This window comes from Babylonia areolata, chromosome 14, assembly GCF_041734735.1.
Source record: "Babylonia areolata isolate BAREFJ2019XMU chromosome 14, ASM4173473v1, whole genome shotgun sequence".
NCBI lineage: Eukaryota > Metazoa > Mollusca > Gastropoda > Neogastropoda > Buccinidae > Babylonia > Babylonia areolata.
Genome location: NC_134889.1, coordinates 23,763,557 through 23,784,557, shown reverse-complemented (window position 1 = coordinate 23,784,557; position 21,001 = coordinate 23,763,557). Strand labels below are relative to the sequence as shown.

The 21,001-nt window shown below is 45.2% G+C and overlaps 1 protein-coding gene across 2 annotated transcripts in view; it reads right to left on the bottom strand.

The window, feature by feature from the left end:
- LOC143289931 (uncharacterized) overlaps window positions 1-21,001 on the bottom strand; it is a 75,786-nt gene that overhangs the window by 45,867 nt on the left and 8,918 nt on the right. For both annotated transcript variants that reach the window (XM_076599188.1, XM_076599189.1), the window contains exons 7-14: window positions 19,312-19,433; window positions 16,083-16,186; window positions 13,084-13,229; window positions 11,377-11,570; window positions 7,869-7,999; window positions 7,207-7,427; window positions 4,022-4,105; window positions 2,209-2,376 (exon numbers count right to left, since the gene is read on the bottom strand). In XM_076599188.1, the coding sequence (XP_076455303.1) occupies window positions 2,209-2,376; window positions 4,022-4,105; window positions 7,207-7,427; window positions 7,869-7,999; window positions 11,377-11,570; window positions 13,084-13,229; window positions 16,083-16,186; window positions 19,312-19,433 (1,170 nt within the window). The remainder of the gene's footprint in view (window positions 1-2,208; window positions 2,377-4,021; window positions 4,106-7,206; window positions 7,428-7,868; window positions 8,000-11,376; window positions 11,571-13,083; window positions 13,230-16,082; window positions 16,187-19,311; window positions 19,434-21,001) is intronic.

The window sequence follows — 21,001 nt, the reverse complement described above, 5'->3', positions numbered from 1 at the left end:
CGCACATTACCAAAATGATTTTCATAATCATTTCTCTAATCAGATGGAAAATGAATTGTTTTAAGACCAAAATATGTCAGTAATGTTTCTTGCATCTGTGGTGCTCACATAACAGCCCATCATATACTAACTTGCCATATCCCTGAACTGAAATTATCTTCAGTGTTGACAATCTTCAGCAGTCCATTGCTAATGTATGACTTTTTCAACTCCTTGTTAAATAGTCCAGTTGGTTCGCTGTTATAGTTGTTAGTTTTTCATTAGAAATATGTGATATTGTTATGCTTTTAAAAAAAAAAAGTTTTTCAAACAAAACTTAAATCATTTTCTATATGTAACAGACACACACACACTTTCACTTACAGTACACAGTAATTTCTCCCCCCCCCCCCCCCCCCCACCCCCCCCACCCGACCGCCCCCCACTCAATTTTTTTCCTACCCTCGTCTAATACCACTTACAGTGAAAAGACGTTAAACTAAAGAGTGAACACACACATGCACATGATGCACATGAACACACACACATGAACACACACACATGAACACACACATATGCAACATGAACACACACACACATACACACATATGAACACACACACAAACACATATACACACATACGAACACACACACAAACATACACTTGCGCAAACATGCACACACACACACACACACACACACACACACACAAACACACACACACATACATACATACACACACATACAAACATGCACACACACACAAACATGCACATACACACATGCACACACACACACACACATGCAAACACACAAACATACACACACACACTCACACAAACACACACACACACACACAAACACACAATATACGCACACGTACACAAACAAACGTCCGCACACACACACACACACACACACACACACGCACGCACACACATTCACAACAAACACACACACACAATATATATACACAAACACACACACAATATATGCACACACACATATATACAAACATGCGCACGCGCGCGCACACAAACACACACACACACCACCAGGCTTCAGCGCACATTATCTGTGTCCATGACAGAGGGGCAGACACAAACACCCACACTCATTCACACACACAGTTGTCTATTGCCTTCACAGATTAATGTGAACAGCAGTTAGACCGGACAAAGCAGTTCAATTTCGCACACAAGCATTTTAAGAATGAATCACATAGTAATCACACACACACACACACACACGCACAAATGTATGTGTCTGTGCCTGTGCATGCATGCATCTGTGTTTTTCTGTTTGTCTCTCCACAAAGGCACCTAAAATCACAATTGTGGAGAGGCATAAAGAAAAAGAATACAGATGCACACACACACATACACACACACACACACATACACACAAGCACAGATGTATGAGCACACACACACACACACACACACACACACAAACACACACATACACATAAACACACACACACACTCACAAACAGATTTATGAGCGCACACACATACACACACAAACAACACAGACTTTTACACACACACAACTGCGACAACTGTCAAAAAACACTCGCCACACAATGTATTTCACTGCATGTGTATTAGATGAACGTTTCTTTCTTTTGTTCCTTTGGTTCTTTGTTGTGTCTATTAATCCTTCCAGATTTTATGACAATAAATGAGGTCGACTCGAGTCACACACACACACACACACAGATGTATCACCACACACACATACACACAAGCACATATGTATGAGCACACACACACACACAAACACACACACTCACATACACACAAGCACAGATGTATAAGCACACACACACAAACACACACATACACATAAACACACACACACTCACAAACAGATTTATGAGCGCACACACATACACACACAAACAACACAGACTTATACACACACACACAACTGCGACAACTGTCAAAAAACACTCGCCACACAATGTATTTCATTGCATGTGTATTAGATGAACGTTTCTTTCTTTTGTTCCTTTGGTTCTTTGTTGTGTCTATTAATCCTTCCAGATTTTATGACAATAAATGAAGTCGAGTCGAGTCGAGTCGAGCTGAGTCAAGTCGAGTCAAGTCACACACACACACACACACACACACACAGATGTATCACCACACACACATCACAAACCCACACCCACCCCCCACCAAACCACACCCCGTCCTCTCACCTCTCCTTGTGACCCTCCCTCACCTTCTCCAGCTGTCGGTCAAACTGTCTGCACTGCGCCGATATGGCCGCCTGGTTCTGCTGCTCATTGGCCCGGCATCTGTCCACATCCATCTGCAGCGACTGCGCCTTGCAGCGCGTGGCCTTGAGCTCACCCTCCATCAAGGTCGCGTCCTGGCGCGCCTCCCGCACCTGACAGTCCAGCTTTCAACCTTCAGTTTCAGTTTCAGTTTCAAGGAAGGCCTCAGAGTGTGTGTGGACTGATCCACTTGTATACGCTGCCACCACATCTGCTTCCGGTTTGGTATTTTTTTGGTGTTTTTTTTTGTTGTTGTATTTTTCAAACTTCTTTTAATTCTTCTTCTTCTTCTTCTTCTTTTGCGTTCGTGGGCTGCAACTCCCACGTTCACTCGTATATACGCGAGTGGGCTTTTACGTGTATGACCTTTTTTAACCCGCCATGTAGGCAGCCATACTCCGCTTTCTGGGGTGTGCATGCTGGGTATGTTCTTGTTTCCATAACCCACCAAACGCTGACATGGATTACAGGATCTTTAACGTGCGTACTTGATCTTCTGCTTGCTGTATACAAACGAAGGGGGTTCAGGCACTGGCAGGTCTGCACATATATTGACCTGGGAGATCGTAAAAATCTCCACCCTTTACCCACCAGGCGCCGTCACTGTGATTCGAACCCGGTTACCCGGGACCCTCAGATTGAAAGTCCAACACTTTAACCACTCGGCTATTGCATCTGTCTTCTTTTAATTCATTTTTTTGTGTTTACATTAACCCCGAAAACAAAGTATGGCTGCCTACATGGTGGGGGACAAAAACGGTCATACACCTAAAAGCCCACCTGTGTACATAAGAGTGAATGTGGGAGTTGCAGCCCACAAACGATGAAGAAGAAGAAGAAGTGTTTACATTGTTCATATGAATTTTGAAGACATATACAAAGAAAGTGAATATGCATCATGAATATATCAATTGTGTATTCAACATTTCATATATTAACGTAGTAAAACACTAATCATATGTTCTTTAGTAGACTGATCAATTTTATTATTGTATGCTGTTCCAAATGTGTTTTAGTTTCAGTTGTAAGGAGGCACCATATCCACACCCACACACACCAACACACACACGAACACACACACACACTCACATATATATATATATATATCAAGATGTGTGTCTCACAGGCACACAAAGCATCACCTAGGAATGCAGGCCGCACACACACATACACACACACACAATGTACACACACATACACAAACACACACAAATACACACATACACATCTATTGAGTGTAGACCATTCACCTCATCCCACTTCTACACACACACACACACACACACTCTCTCTCTCTCTCTCACTCAACCACACCACACCAAGCACACACACACACTCTCTCTCTCTCTCACTCAACCACACCACACCAAACCACACACCACACCAAGCACACACACACACACTCTCTCTCTCTCTCACTCAACCACACCACACCAAGCACACACACACACACACTCTCTCTCTCTCTCACTCAACCACACCACACCAAACCACACACCACACCAAGCACACACACACACACTCTCTCTCTCTCTCTCACTCAACCACACCACACCAAAACACACACCACACCAAGCACACACACACACACTCTCTCTCTCTCTCTCTCACTCAACCACACCACACCAAACCACACACCACACCAAGCACACACACACACACACACATACACAAACACACACACAAACACACACTCTCTCTCTCTCTCTCACTCAACCACACCACACCAAGCATACACACACACACACACACACCTACCTGGGACTGCAGGTCATTGACCTCGTCCCTCTTCTCCTCCAGCTTGGACTCCAGCTGACTGATGGCCGACGACTTCTTCCAGATCTGACGGCAGGCGAGACAGACCAGACATTATCAACATGATGGGGACTTTCAAATCTGAGGATTATGGGTCCCAATCCCTAGTCACCAAAGCCTGGTGGGATGTAAGAGTGTAGAGATTTCTCCCCTGATCTCCCAGGTCAGCATAAAAGCAGACCTGTTAGCCCTTATTTATTTATTTATTAATTTATCTATTTATTTTTATTTTTGTATGCTTACAGTTGACTTCATTAAGTTTTTGCGCCTTATAAATATTATTATCAGTAGTAGTAGTTCTTTTTTATGTATTTATCTATTATTTATTTATTTATTTACTTATTTCTTTTTATTTTATTTTATTTTTATCTATTCATTATTTATATATTTATCTTTTTATTTTTATTTTTTTTCTCAAGGCCTGACTAAGCATGTTGGGTTACGCCGCTGGTCAGGCATCTGCTTGGCAGATGTGGTGTAGCGCATATGGATTTGTCCGAACGCAGTGACGCCTCCTTGAGCTACTGAAACTGAAACTGTGAGTGATGAGATGTTCCCCCTGATCTCCCCGGTCAACATAAAAGCAGACCTGTTAGCCCTTGTGAGTGAGGAGATTTTTCCCCCTGATCTCCCAGGTCAACATAAAAGCAGACCTGTTAGCCCTTGTGAATGAGGAGATGTTTCCCCCTGATCTCCCAGGTCAACATAAAAGCAGACCTGTTAGCCCTTGTGAGTGAGGAGATTTTTCCCCCTGATCTCCCCGGTCAACATAAAAGCAGACCTGTTAGCCCTTGTGAGTGAGGAGATGTTTCCCCCTGATCTCCCAGGTCAACATAAAAGCAGACCTGTTAGCCCTTGTGAGTGAGGAGATTTTTCCCCCTGATCTCCCCGGTCAACATAAAAGCAGACCTGTTAGCCCTTGTGAGTGAGGAGATTTTTCCCCCTGATCTCCCAGGTCAACATAAAAGCAGACCTGTTAGCCCTTGTGAATGAGGAGATTTTCCCCCTGATCTCCCAGGTCAACATAAAAGCAGACCTGCTAACCCTTGTGAGTGAGGAGATTTTTCCCCTGATCTCCCAGGACAACATAAAAGCAGACCTGTTAGCCCTTGTGAATGAGGAGATTTTCCCCCTGATCTCCCAGGTCAACATATATGCAGACCTGTTAGCCCTTGTGAATGAGGAGATTTTCCCCCTGATCTCCCCGGTCAACATATATGCAGACCTGTTAGCCCTTGTGAATGAGGAGATTTTTCCCCCTGATCTCCCAGGTCAACATAAAAGCAGACCTGTTAGCCCTTGTGAATGAGGAGATTTTTACCCTGATCTCCCAGGTCAGCATAAAAGCAGACCTGCTAACCCTTGTGAGTGAGGAGATGTTTCCCCCTGATCTCCCAGGTCAACATAAAAGCAGACCTGTTAGCCCTTGTGAGTGAGGAGATTTTTCCCCCTGATCTCCCAGGTCAACATAAAAGCGGACCTGTTAGCCCTTGTGAGTGAGGAGATGTTTCCCCCTGATCTCCCAGGTCAACATAAAAGCAGACCTGTTAGCCCTTGTGAGTGAGGAGATTTTTGCCCTGATCTCCCAGGTCAACATTAAAACCAGACCTGTTAGCCCTTGTGAGTGAGGAGATTTTTCCCCCTGATCTCCCAGGTCAACATTAAAACAGACCTGCTAACCCTTGTGAATGAGGAGATGTTTCCCCCTGATCTCCCCGGTCAACATATATGCAGACCTGCTAATGACTGAACCCCCCCCTTTTTGTGTTTTCACATATCAAATGCATGAATTAAAGATCCTGTCATACACGTCAGCGTTTGATGGGCTAGGAAACGAGAACATACCCAGCATGCACAACCCTGAAAAACGAGAATAAGGCTGCACTGAACTGCTGGGGTAAAAACAACCATGCACACAAAAGCCCACTCCTACATACGTAGGAATGTGGGAACTGCAGCCCCCAAATGCAGAAGCAGAGACAGGAGAATGGAGCTCTGCAGTAGCTGTGACAAGGTGGAGATTTTCCAATCTTCTATCCCTGAATCCAACTTCAGTGTACAAAACAACTGTGTAGCCTTAGCTAAAATGCTGTAAAAAAAATACTGCAGTATGACGTGAAGCGGCGAGCATACAGGGGCACAGTAGGACTGGACAGGGGGGTGGGAAAGGGGGTAAGAGACTAGCCACAAAAGCACTCCTAACTTCACAGGTTTGTGGAGGAAGAAACAAAAACGAAAATCATCTGACCCAAAATGTGAGCACAGCACACAATCCACGCCACCAGTTAACATTCACCACTGCTCCAACTGATCCTCACCATCTAAATTCAAACACTATGCAGACTGACTGCTGTTATTGCCCACGTCAGCTGTCTGTATCACAATCACTGGGAGCAAAGCTGACCGACTGCATTCAATGCCGCATGTCCGTAGAGCCCTGCAATGATCCTGTTGGCCATTCCAAACATAATAGGATGAAGGTATTTCTGAAGATCTCTCTAGCAAGGCAAAGACTGCAATTATCCTCATAAAAAAACAACAAACATCTACCTATGAGAGACATGATTTCCGTTCTCAAAAGATCACTAAACCTAAGCAAGAGGCTGCAATTTCTCTGCAAACAAACCCATTCTACCTATGCAGCAAGAGCTATTCTTCTCATCAAAACAAAACAAAAAAATCTTTAACTCAGCAAGGACAATGATATTCTTTATCAAAAAAATATCACTGAGCAAGGACATTGGTTTTCCTTGCAATATCTCCAAACTAAAAGCAGAGATAGCAATTCCCCTTAGAAATACAGCTTTAATTTCTTTCGAAATAATAACCCTCCCTCAACCCTACACCTCCCCTTCCCAACTCACCAAACCCCCTTCCTCCTCAGACCCTCCTACCCCACTTCCCCCCTACACAACACCCAGTCACCAACCTCTCCCCCCCTCCCCCTCCCCTCATCTCCTTCTCCAGGTGGGAGATCTCCTCACAGCGGCGGTTGGCATCCTCAAAACCTCCCACCCCACAACCCCCACCCCACACAACACCAAGTCACCACCAACCTCTCCCCCACACCCCCAGCGCCCCCCCCCCCACCCTCCCCCCCACACACACACACCCTCCCCCTCCCTCACCTCCTTCTCCAGGCATGAGATCTCTTCACAGCGGCGGTTGGCGTCCTCCTGGAGCTCGATGATCTGGGCGTTGCGCTGGGCCAGGCGCGCCTCCACGGTGCACAGCTGGGACGACTGCGAGGTCAGGTCCTGCTCCTGCTGCATCACCTGCCGGGCCAGCGCCGCCTTGTCCGCCTCCAGCCTACCCACCACCTGCTCCAGGCCGCGTGTCTGCTGCTCACCTGTGGCGGCCGTCAGGAGGGGGGGTGGGTGGGGGTGGGTGGGGGGGCCGGGGGGGGAGGAGGGGTATGAAAGGGAAATAACACACATCCACCCACCACCACCACACATCCATCTAAAAGGAAATTTGTTCCCCTAAAATTCCTTTTTTAAGGGTATGCTGGGTGAGGGGTATGAAATGAAATAAAACAAAAACTCTCCCCTCCACCGCCCAGCCCCCTCCCCACACCCCCTCCCTTATCTGAAAGGAAATTTTGTTCCCCTAAAATTAGGGTTTTTTTTATTTAACATACCGGTACTTGTGCCGTGACCAACTGGTTCAGACTCCAGCTGGAGTCAGAGAAGAAATTTTGTTCCCCTGAAATTATGTTTAGGACTGGGAAGAAAGGAGGCATTATTTCAAATCTTGTCGTGACAGGCAGCTCTGCCGAGAGAGAACCTACCTTGCTCTGCCTTGCTCATGAGGGCGTTGAGCTCAGCTCGCATGTCGGAAAGAACTCGCTGTTCTTCCTCCTGAGCACTCAGTTGTGATCGTAGTCGCCTGATCTCATCATCCATTTCAAACAGCATACCCCTGTGATGTGGTCAACAACAAAGACACAATAGTGTCTTAGTGTCTTCTTTTTTTTTTTTCTTTTTCAATTTTCAGAAATCATTCATAGTGTTATCATTTCAAAACCAGGCAATATCTCAGCCCACAGTCAAACCCAACTTGCACAAAAAAATGACAAAGGTTGAACCTAAAAAGTGAAACTGCAAAACATGTCAAGCTAAATGAACACAAGCAAGTAATAAAATCAAAGTGGATTGTAAAAAAAAAAAAAAAAAAAAAAGTTAAAAAATAATATATATATATGTAATAAACAGCATGGGGTAATGTCTGGGGCAGCCCCCAACAATTTTCGTTTTGACTTTTTCCTATATACTTATGGCTACAAGACTGGACATTGAACAGTCCTCAGAAAAGGCCTCAAGAACCTGAAGCTCAAGTTCTAAATCACCTCTATCATACAAGTTATTAGTGAAGCACTAAACAGAAAAGCTGTGGTTTGAAGCTGTGTGCCTTGCCTTGGTCTGAGCATCAGTTTCTGTCTGTTTCTGTTAACCCCTTGACTGCCGAGCGACTGTGAAACAGGATCAGTGAGTCATAAATGTGAAGTATATTTTCTGTGTATCTTTTCAGTAGCGTCATTGAATCTGCTGGAGAGTCTAGCAATCCCAAAAGGGGAAAGTCCACATAAAGAATGGTGACTGACATCCTGACCTGTAAGCTGTGTCCTACCTCAGTGAGGTGACAGCCCTTCACTGACATCCTGACCTGTAAGCTGTGTCCTATCTCAGTGAGGTGACAGCCCTTCAACGACATCCTGACCTGTAAGCTGTGTCCTACCTCAGTGAGGTGACAGCCCTTCAATGACATCCTGACCTGTAAGCTGTGTCCTACCTCAGTGAGGTGACAGCCCTTCACAGACATACCTCAGTGAGGTGACAGCCCTTCAATGACATCCTGACCTGTAAGCTGTGTCCTACCTCAGTGAGGTGACAGCCCTTCACTGACATCCTGACCTGTAAGCTCTGTCCTACCTCAGTGAGGTGACAGCCCTTCAATGACATCCTGACCTGTAAGCTGTGTCCTACCTCAGTGAGGTGACAGCCCTTCACCGACATCCTGACCTGTAAGCTGTGTCCTACCTCAGTCAGGTGACAGCCCTTCACTAACATCCTGACCTGTAAGCTGTGTCCTACCTCAGTGGGGTGACAGCCCTTCACTGACATCCTGACCTGTAAGCTCTTTCCTACCTCAGTGAGGTGATAGCCCTTCACTGACATCCTGACCTGTAAGCTCTGTCCTACCTCAGTGAGGTGATAGCCCTTCACTGACATCCTGACCTGTAAGCTCTGTCCTACCTCAGTGGGGTGACAGCCCTTCACTGACATCCTGACCTGTAAGCTGTGTCCTACTTCAGTCAGGTGACAGCCCTTCACCGACATCCTGACCTGTAAGTTCTGTCCTACCTCAGTGAGGTGACAGCCCTTCACTGACATCCTGACCTGTAAGCTGTGTCCTACCTCAGTGAGGTGACAGCCCTTCACTGACATCCTGACCTATAAGTTCTGTCCTACCTCAGTGAGGTGACAGCCCTTTACTGACATCCTGACCTGTAAGCTGTGTCCTACTTCAGTCAGGTGACAGCCCTTCACCGACATCCTGACCTGTAAGCTCTGTCCTACCTCAGTGAGGTCACAGCCCTTCACAGACATACCTCAGTGAGGTGACAGCCCTTCACTGACATCCTGACCTGTAAGTTCTGTCCTACCTCAGTGAGGTGACAGCCCTTCAATGACAAGTATGCTCTTCAGCAGCAGTCAAAAGGTTAATACTTAACACTCACTGTCTCATCTCATTTTCCTGACCATAAAAAATTCTTGTTGACCAGTGGTACTGATGTTGTTGTTTTTTTCTGCCCAATCATCTGCAATGTTTCAGTGTACAATACCATATTGCACCGCTCATTTGCACCACCCACATCCAGGTTCATCTCATTCTGTCACAGCCCCAGTGATGGCTGTCCACTGGGAACAAAGCCATGTTAGGTCACCAGAAGGCCACACACAACAGAAAACCCTGCACTGCTGCCGAGTCACTTTGGTGGTGTTCAGCAGTGTCTGGTGTGATTCATCAAAAGCCGAACACCACATACAAGCCCCTACTGACTACAATAATCCCTAAGTTGCTGAATCAGACCAAGTGAGCATCCCCCACCTCCATCCCGGGGTGGACACCACCATGTACCTCCAGCAACAGTCCCTCATCAACCTGCTGACACTACAGACCTTGACAGGATTCACTCCAATCAAACACACAACAAAATTAGTACAATGCAACACATTGAAACATCATGCAACACTATGCAACACAATGTAACATGATACAACACACTCACAACACATGGTAACGTGTCCGCCTAGGAAGCGAGAGAATCTGAGCGCGCTGGTTCGAATCACAGCTCAGCTGCCGATATTTTCTCCCCCTCCGCTAGACCTTGAGTAGTGGTCTGGACGCTAGTCATTTGGATGAGACGATAAACTGAGGTCCCGTATGCTGTATGCACTTAGCACAAGTAAAAGAACCCACGGCAACAAAAGGGTTTGTTCCTGGCAAAATTCTGTAGAAAAATCCACTTTGACAGGAAAAACAAAACTGCACGCAGGAAAAAATACAAAAAAAAAAGGGTAGCGTTGTAGTTTTGCAACATGCTCTCCCTGGGGACAGCAGCCCAAATTTCACACAAGAGAAATCTGTTGTGATAAAAACAAATACAAATACAATATGATACACTGCAACACACAACACTAAACGGCACAAGACAATACAACAAAATACAATAAAAGACAACGCAACACAACAAATCATATTACAGTACAGTACCACTCATGACAACACAACACAGAAAGATGCGACACCTCACAGTACAGTACAATACAGTAAAATTCAACACTACACGACACATCTCACATCAGCTTGGTCAGCAAGTTACAACACAATAAAACACATCACAAGACACCACACAACAACACAGTTTCAGTCTCAGTTTCGGTAGCTCAAGGAGGCGTCACTGCGCTCGGACAAATCCATATACGCTACACCACATCTGCCAAGCCGATGCCTGACCAGCAGCGTAACCCAACACGCTTAGTCAGGCCTTGAGAAAAAAAAAGAAAAAAAAAGGGTGAATAAATAATAGATAAATACATTAAAAAAAATAACTACTACCACTACTACTAATAATATGTATAAGGCGCAAAAACTTGATGAAGTCAACTTTAAGCGTACATAAATAAATAAATAAATAATTATAATATAAAAAAAGTAGTAGTAATGATAATAATAATAATAATAATAATAATAACAACAACAACAACAACACAACACAACACAACAAACCTCACCTCAGTTCCGTCAGCAAGTTGCTGATGGTCGAACCGTTGTTGTTGGTGTTGCCCTCCGCCCCCGCCCCCGCCCCCCTCCTCCTCCCCTCTGCCCGGCTGCAGGAGGCATCGACAGTCTTGGACGATGCTGCGTTGGAATGCATGCTGACCCCTAGATGAATGCTGAAGTTGCCGCTGTCGTCTGCCATGCCAGCCTGCAAGTTTCAGTTTCAGTTTCTCAAGGAGGCGTCACTGCGTTCGGACAAATGCATGCACGCCACACCACATCTGCTAGGCAGATGCCTGACCAGCAGCGTAACCCAACGCGCTTAGTCAGGCCTCGAGCACACGCATATATATATATATATATATATATATATATCAGAGTGGACTTCTTCCACATAATTTTGCCCGAGGACAACGCTTATGTTGCAATGGGTTCTTTTTTCAGTGCAACAAGTGCGTGCTGCACACTGAACCTCAGTCTATCATCTCATCCGAATGATTAAATGCTCAGTTTGATTTTCCAGTGAAACTTGGGAGAAAGGGAGGAACCAGGATTGAAACCAAGACCCTGACAGGCACTGTGTTGCTGAATGTTGGACTGGGTTTTCAAAACGGATGGAAACAGCACAGACTTTGTCCCACTGAAGGAGAAACGTGTCTGTGGATCAGAACGGTGACAACCTGAACAATGTACCTGTCTTCCGTTAGCTCCATCATGTGAACAATCTTCCGTTAACTCCATCATGTGAACAATCTTCCCAGAACGGTGACAACCTGAACAATGTACCTGTCTTCCGTTAACTCCATCATGTGAACAATCTTCCGTTAGCTCCATCATGTGAACAATCTTCCGTTAACTCCATCATGTGAACAAACAGCTGAGAAAGCAGTTAGAAACTGATGTTCAACAGCAGCTGTTGAGAGTTTTGTGTTTGTGTGTTTACCTTTTCTGCTGAATTTGTCGCCTCCATCTGTTAGCCTCTACTGCCTCTGCCTATGTAATGAAAATCATGTGCGCTTGAAATTCCCAGCACGTTTTTATTTTTGTTTTTGTGGTTTCCCTAACACACACCTGTCTCAGACATTGCAGGTGATTGCTGATGTCTTCCAGCTGACTGATGATCTCACACACACACACGCGCACTTATGCATGCGTCCACACACACCACATGCACACACATCACACACACAATCTGATGTCCCAGTCTCTTTCGTTGCAGGTGGTAGTCGATGCCTTCCAGCTGACAGATGACCTCAAACACACATGCATGTACCCATGCACCCCCCCCCCCCCCCCCCCCCCACACACACACACCTGTTGCGCCAGTCTCTGTTGTTGCAGTTGGTGTCTTCCAGCTGAATGATGATCTCACACACACACGCAAGTACGCACACACACACACACACACACACACCACAGACACACACACCACACACACACACATCACACGCGCGCACACACACACACACACACACACAAAACCACACACACAACACACACACACTACACACACCACACACCTAGCTGTTGTGCCAGTCTCTGTCGTTGCCAGGTGATCGGCGATTTCTTCCAGCTAACTATCTCACCCACACACGCATGTACTCATGCACACACCCCCTCCCCCCCAAAAAAAACCCCATCCCCACCCCAACCCTACACACGCAACACACACATACACACACATGCACACAAAACACACACCACACCACACACACACACACCTGTTGTGCCAGTCTCTGTCGTCGCAGGTGATCGGCGATGTCTTCCAGCTGACTGATGAGTTCCCTCCCTTCCTCCACCTCAGACAGCAGGGCGGCGTTCTCCTGCCGCAGTCTGCTGACCTGGACCCCCTCCTCTTCTGCTTTCTCTGCTCGCAGAATGAAAATGGTCACATTCATAATAACAGACACGTTCATGCACATCTGCCCACAGAATGAACATGGTCACATTCATAATAACAGACATGTTCATGCACATCTGCCCGCAGAATGAACATGGTCACATTCATAATAACAGACATGTTCATGCACATCTGCCCACAGAATGAACATGATCACATTCCTAATAACAGACATGTTCATGCACATCTGCCCACAGAATGAACATGGTCACATTCATAATAACAGACACGTTCATGCACATCTGCCCGCAGAATGAACATGGTCACATTCATAATAACAGACACGTTCACACACATCTGCCCGCAGAATGAACATGGTCACATTCCTAATAACAGACACGTTCATGCACATCTGCGTGCAGAATGAACATGGTCACATTCATAATAACAGACACGTTCATGCACATCTGCCCACAGAATGAACATGGTCACATTCATAATAACAGACACGTTCATGCACATCTGCCCGCAGAATGAACATGGTCACATTCATAACAGACACGTTCATGCACATCTGCCCGCAGAATGAACATGGTCACATTCATAATAACAGACACGTTCATGCACATCTGCCCGCAGAATGAACATGGTCACATTCATAATAACAGACACGTTCATGCACATCTGCCCGCAGAATGAACATGGTCACATTCATAATAACAGACACATTCAGGCACATCTGCCCGCAGAATGAACATGGTCACATTCATAATAACAGACACGTTCACGCACATCTGCCCGCAGAATGAACATGGTCACATTCATAATAACAGACACGTTCATGCACATCTGCCCGCAGAATGAACACGGTCACATTCATAATAACAGACACGTTTATGCACATCTGCTCACAGAATGAAAATCGTGCAACACACACACACACACATACACTCACACACGCAAACTCACACTCACTCACACCCACTTACATAAAACACACACAAAGAAAAACATTCATACACACACACACACACACACACACAAACACACACAAACTCACACTCGCTCACACGTAAATACACTAACTCACTCACTCACACGCACATACACACACATGCAGGCAAGCACGTACGTGCATACACACACACACGCACACACTCATGACCAAACTCATAACAGATTCCCATCAATCTGAACACAACACATACTGAGAGAGAGAGAGAGAGAGTGAAGAGAGAACAGACACTGAAAGACAGAGACAGAGAGACAGAGAGAGAGAGAGGAAGAAAGAACAACGTCCCTTTCACCGTCACACACCCAAACACACTTCACCACCCTCCCACACCCATGAAGATCAAGCAGTAAATTCCCTCTTGCCCAGCAGACCATTTCTTCTGCAATAATGTGTGAAACAGAAAGAGCAAGGTATCTGGACATACCGGCTTGTGTTCAACACAGCATAGCACCCACGAGTTCTGACATACGCTATACATGAGCAGCATAGTCAAGGGGCTTAAAAGCCAGAGCGCCAATACTCCACAGCGATCCGAGTCAGAGGCCTGGTTTTGGCATGACGTTGCGTCCTTTGGGAAAGGCAGTTTGATTGATCCTCACTGCAGCCAGGTGTGAAGGGGGCTGGCTGACTGAACAGCAGGAGGGGAGGGCAGGGCAGGGCCCCTCCTTCCTATTGCCCAGCCCTCATCACTTTGGATATGAATCAATTCACTGACCCCCCACCCCCACCCCCCCATGCTTGTGAAAAGGCTATGGGACGTTAACCTTAACCTTTAGCAGCAGCTCATGTACTGATGTAGACATGTACATGCACATCTGTAAATGTGTGAATGTCAGACCCCTGCCGGAGTCTGCACTAGTTGGGTCATGGTTAAGTATGTGTAATTAAATGTGTGTTTACATAAGTGTGACCCTAATCACCTTGGGTATGGATGAATTCACTACCCCAATGGCTGTGAAAGGCTTTGGGGCCTTCTACCTTTAGCAGCTAATCATGTAGACATGTACATGAGTGTTTGTGTAAATGTGTGTTTACATACATGTGACCCGCTTTGGGGCCTTCAACCTTTAGCAGCTAATCATGTAGACATGTACATGAGTGTTTGTGTAAATGTGTGTTTACATACATGTGACCCGCTTTGGGGCCTTCTACCTTTAACAACTAATCATGTAGACATGTACATGAGTGTTTGTGTAAATGTGTGTTTACATACATGTGACCCGCTTTGAGGCCTTCTACCTTTAACAGCTAATCATGTAGACATGTACATGAGTGTTTGTGTAAATGTGTGTTTACATACATATGACCCGCTATAGGGCCTTCAACCTTTAACAGCTAATCATGTAGACATGTACGTAAACATTTGTGTAAATGTGTGTTTACATACATGTGACCCGCTACAGGGCCTTCAACCTTTAACAGCTAATCATGTAGACATGTACGTAAACATTTGTGTAAATGTGTGTTTACATACATGTGACCCACTATAGGACCTTAACCTTTAACAGCTAATCATGTAGACATGTACGTAAACATCTGTGTAAATGTGTGTTCACAAACGTGTGACCCTAATCACTTTGGGTATGGATGAATTCACCGACCCGATGGCTGTGGAAGACTATGGGGCCTTCAACCTATACTCTTTCACAGCCAATGTCGCATTTCAGCACCAGCTAAGCAGAGCACCTATATCTGTTATCCATGAACCTACTGCTCTTTAATTTTCAGTGGTAGGACAGGCCATTTTTTTTTTTTTTTTTAACACATCACAGGGGAATCCCCAGCACCATCTTTTTTCAGTGTTTATCGCACAAGGGAATTTTGCGCTCTAAACTGACTGGCGGTGAAAGGGTTCTGCTACTCACGTAGCCGTGTGGTGAGTTTGGCCAGCTGCCGCCGGAGGTCCAGGCTCTGCGTCTCCATCTCCTCCTTGGTCTCCTGCTCCATGACCATCAGGGCCTGCAGACGTCTGGGCACACACACCACACACCACTCTTCATCTTGTTGCTGTGCCCTGCTGTGCTGTGCTGTGTTGTGCTGTGCTGAGCTGTGCTGTGCCCAACTGTGCTGTGTTGTGTTGTGTTGTGTGTTGTAATGTGTTGTGCTGTAATGTGCTGTACTGTGTTGTGTTGTAATGTTGTGCTGTACTGTGCTGTGCTATGCTGTGTTGTAATATGTTGTGTTGTGTTGTAATGTCCTGTGTTGTGTTGTACTGTGCATGTTGTGCTATGATGTGCTGTGTTGTGGTGTAATGTGCTGTGGTGTAATGTGCTGTGCTATGCTGTGTTGTACTGTGTTGTGCTGTGCTGTGCTGTGTTGTAATGTGCTGTACTGTGTTGTAATGTGCTGTGCTGTACTATGCTGTGCTGTGTTGTGCTGTGTTGTTATGTGCTGTGTTGTAATGTGCTGCATTGTGCTGCGCTGTGCTATGTTGTATTGAAATCATGCTGTACTATGCTTTGCACTGTACTGTACTGTACTGCACTGCACTGCATGGTATGGTATGGTATGGTATGGTATGCTATGGTATGCTATGCTATGCTATGCAATGCAATGCTATGTTATGTGTTCCACATATTTCTGAATGTGAAATTCTTCTTTTGATGGTCAGCTAAAAAAAAGATCTTAAATACACTCTGTGCTAAATTCCCTTCAATTTTAACACAAACTATCACAGACAGACCTCATGTCTGTGTGGAAGCCAAGCAACTCACTCATACGGTGTGTGTGTGAGACAGAGGGAGGGAAACGGAAGAAAGGGGAGTGGAAGAGAAATCTAAAAATTCTTAAATATTAACCTCTTGACTGCGCTGTTGACGTACGGCGTACGTCATGAAATGTCGCTCAGCAATGCTGTATTGACGTGCGCCGTACGTCATGTTACAACGTTCTATGTTTCGAGTCCCGCATTATAGAAAATACAGTCTGCTAACCATTAAATTAGCTCCCCTGATAGCTCTTTATCTCCTGAGTTCCATAAGCTAAAATTATTCATTGGATTGTCATATTTATGGCGAAAGTTTTGCAAGTTTGTACGAAGCTCAAGTTGTGTTTGCAAAGCCATGGCTGAACGCAGACAAACCCCAACACTTGCACTTGTATTGAAAGAATTCTTTCGTGATGCAAACAGTAGAGATGAAGATTGTTGACTGAATGAGACAGAACTGCGTGAAGTTGATGCCGAAGACGCTGATTTTGACAGTGCAGGGGGGTGGGAGGTGGAGTTATTGACGAAACTGAAGACAGACAAGCTCAGCTGATTCAAGATGCAGGTGGGTGTTTTCGAGGTTTGTCAGTTTATTGTTTGCTTTCTGTTTGTTGTAACAATGAATATGACTGCATTGTGTGTGTTTTGAATGTGTTAGCTGTGGTAAGTGGCTTCGTCAGTCACTGATCAGTGTATGTGAGTGAGAGTCAGTCAGTCACGTGGGTACTGTGACCATCACAGCCCAGGGGGGCGTGGCTTGCTGGCTGGCTCATTGTTGATGACAGCGTGTGTCGCTCGCCTGCAGCTTTCTGTGTGTTCGTTCCTGAGTGTGTATTGGTTTGTTGTTGTTGTTGTTATTGTTGTTGTTGTTGTGTGTGTGTGGTGTGTGTGTGAGTGAGAGAGAGAGGGGGGGGGGGAGATGATGTTTATAAAACTGAAATCAGAGAATGATATACAGAACTGTATGCCTAAATTACTTTGTAAATGCAACACTTGTAGAAGTGTGTGTGTGTGTGTGTGTGTGTGTGTGTTGTCATTTTGTTTTGTATGAGAAAGAGAGAATGAAGGGGGTGTGGCATACCATGAACCAGTTTCAGTGTGTGTGTTTTGGGGGTTTGGGGTGGGGGGTGGGGTAGGTATGTGTGTGTTTGTATTTCAGCTTCTGAAAACAATGCTTCTGAAAACAATCAGAAATAAAATGGTACCATTTCATGATCTTTTTATATGTAAAAACCAAAAACCAAACCCAAAACCCAACAAACTTAGTCTTTTATGCAATGTGTTTCAGGTATGCAGCATGGTGATGATCATGATGTTCATCCTGGATCATCTGGAGTTGACAGCTTGCCACAAACCTACAGCTGAAGACCAGCAGCAGCAAGACCAAAGGGCAGTAAACAAGCCTCCAGCAATTCTGGATTACAACAAAAACATGGGTGCCATGGACCATCATGACCAACAACTGCATCCCTACAATGTCACAAGGAAAACCCTGAAGTGGTACAAATAGCTGTGTGTGCATTTTCTACAAATTGCCATGCTGAATGCACACATCCTCTACAAAAAAGCAGGCAACAACAGTACACTCCTGGACTTCAGAAGGATGTAATTAGTGCCATGATTTTTGGTGACCAAGACACTGCTAAAGATGACCACGCTGTTTGTCTTGTGTGGACGACATTTCATCCCACCTACCCCACAGAAGGCCTGGCCACAAAGGAGGTGCAGAGTCTGCTGGAAGAAAGGACAAAGAAAGGATGTGGGGTTCTACTGCCCAGACTGCCCCAGCAAACCAGCACTGTGTCTTGAAGACTGTTTCTGCAAGTACCACACACTGGGTTTTTACTGGCGATAGATCCTGGGTGAGTACACCCTTTTCATTCTTTGTGTGGACTGTTTTGGTGTCTTATGCACCTGGACACTGTTGCTCAGCCTTGACAGTGTGTGTGGTTGATCACAACAGTCACAAGAAAGACAGATTGAGAACCTGGTTGATATTGTAGCACCTACATGGTGGAATGACAGTCCCAATTTTTTTTATTAATGCATTTTATGGAATTTTTCTGTTAGATTGACTCATTATTTGAACATGTGAGTATCAAAAACAAAATCTTGGTTCATTTTCCTTTCATTTGATATATACTTTTATGCACTTATCTTCAGTACTTTTTGAAATATAAGCAAATTAAAATCATTGGCGTGTTTTTCTTGTTTTTCTGAAAATTTTCTCAGCATACGCCATAGCAAAACGTACTAGCAGTGAAGGGGTTAATTCCGCGATTAAAAAAAAAAAAACTAAAAAAAACCCCCTCATTCTTAACACTCACACTACCACAGATAAAAGCTCAAGCTTGTAGCAGGGGCAGCCCAGCAGACGACTCACTCACTCAATTTCCGCTTCGTGTTTGTTGGCGGAGGTCTGCAGGGAGTCCACTCTGTGCAGCAGCTCGTCCCGCTCGGCGTTGGTGTGGGCCAGGCTGTCCCTCAGGTGGTCCTCACTCTCCTCCAGCTGTGCAGGGGGAAGGTGGCAGAACGGTTAACTCATTCAACCCTGCGCCTGCCTAAGAACGCGGCTGATCGCCGTTATCTGCCTGACTGGCAGGCAAAGAAACCCGTTTATTTGAACCCGGTTTGTCAGCGCGTTATAATGCATCAAACTGCTAGCTAAGGGAAGTACCTCAAACTTAACTTCCTTCCTCACTGGTATGCGAAGTTTCACCCTAAAAATCAAACGATTAGTGTGGTTTTTTTATCCGGTTTTCTGCATCGATATGGTAAAATGTCAAAGGCTTACTGCGCAGTAAGTTCTCAATGAAATTATGATGGGCTCTTGCAGTGAATTCGTTCCAGATAATGACAATTTGTCTTTTAATTCATCCGATAACTCTTGGGAAAGTGAAGGGGATGAAATTAGCAACCAGTCTATACAAAGTGGCTGACATTTCAATCGTCAACATCGACAGAAGCTGACATTTTACTATTTCTGTTTTTAATTCAAAGTTACAAGTAAACTGTTATATCCTTCGTCTTGAGACTTCAGTAATTTGTGTCAAAATTATATTTCAGTCATTATGTGAAGTTCGGTAGCTATTAGTTGAGTAATTATTATAAATATGTGCCTGAAGTGAAGACCCCTTCCCGTTGATGCAGTCAGGCCAAAACATGCCAGGCTGGGAAGGCTGCACAGGCAGAAGACCTTAAAGGGCTGAAAGGGTTAAGACGTTCAGCTGCCAATACTGAGAGTCTGTGAGGGTGTGGCTTTGAATCTCACTCTCGTCCTTTCTCTCAAGTTTGACTGGAAAATCAAACTGTCTGGTCTTTCGGATGAGACGATAAACCCAAGGTCCCGTATGCTGCATGCACTTGGCGCACTGAAAAATAACCCATGGCAACGAGAGTGCTGTCCTCTGGCAAAATCATGTAAAAAGAAATCCACTCTGATAGGTACACACATATATAAGCATGCACTAAGGCATGACAAGCGTGTTGTGTTATGCTCCTGTTGGGCATCAGGCAAGTAGATTTGATACAGTGTACATATATCACAGATTGACATAAGTTTTACATTTGGGCCAACAGCAAAGTGAGAGCTGTATTTTCAATGGTTTCCCCAGTCAATGGGAAATCATTTACAGCTTAGTCTTTTGTGAAGGACTATGACTCTCAAACTAGGAGGCAAAATTGCACTGGCTCTTAGTGCTGCAGCCTTGGGGGCTAGTTGGCCTTTGGGAACCATCCCAGCGCCGACTGTCCTGAAACCCTCTTGGCCGAGAGAGTGGGGATGTAACTTGGGCAAGACACTCTCCACTATAATCAAATTCTAGCCCAAATAGTCGGAGCAGCAGTTGCCTCCTCTGCTGTTCTGATGGTCATAGTCGGACACGACTGACTATCATATATATATATATATACATAGATTTGATAGATTTGTCTGAATGCAGTGATGCCTCCTTGAGAAACTGAAACTGATAATGTGCAGGGAATCAGTGCATGGCTGTCTCATGCCCATCAGTTCTAACAATCAGTGCATGGCTGTTTAATGCCCATCAATTCTAACACGGTTCCTTGTTTGGTCTT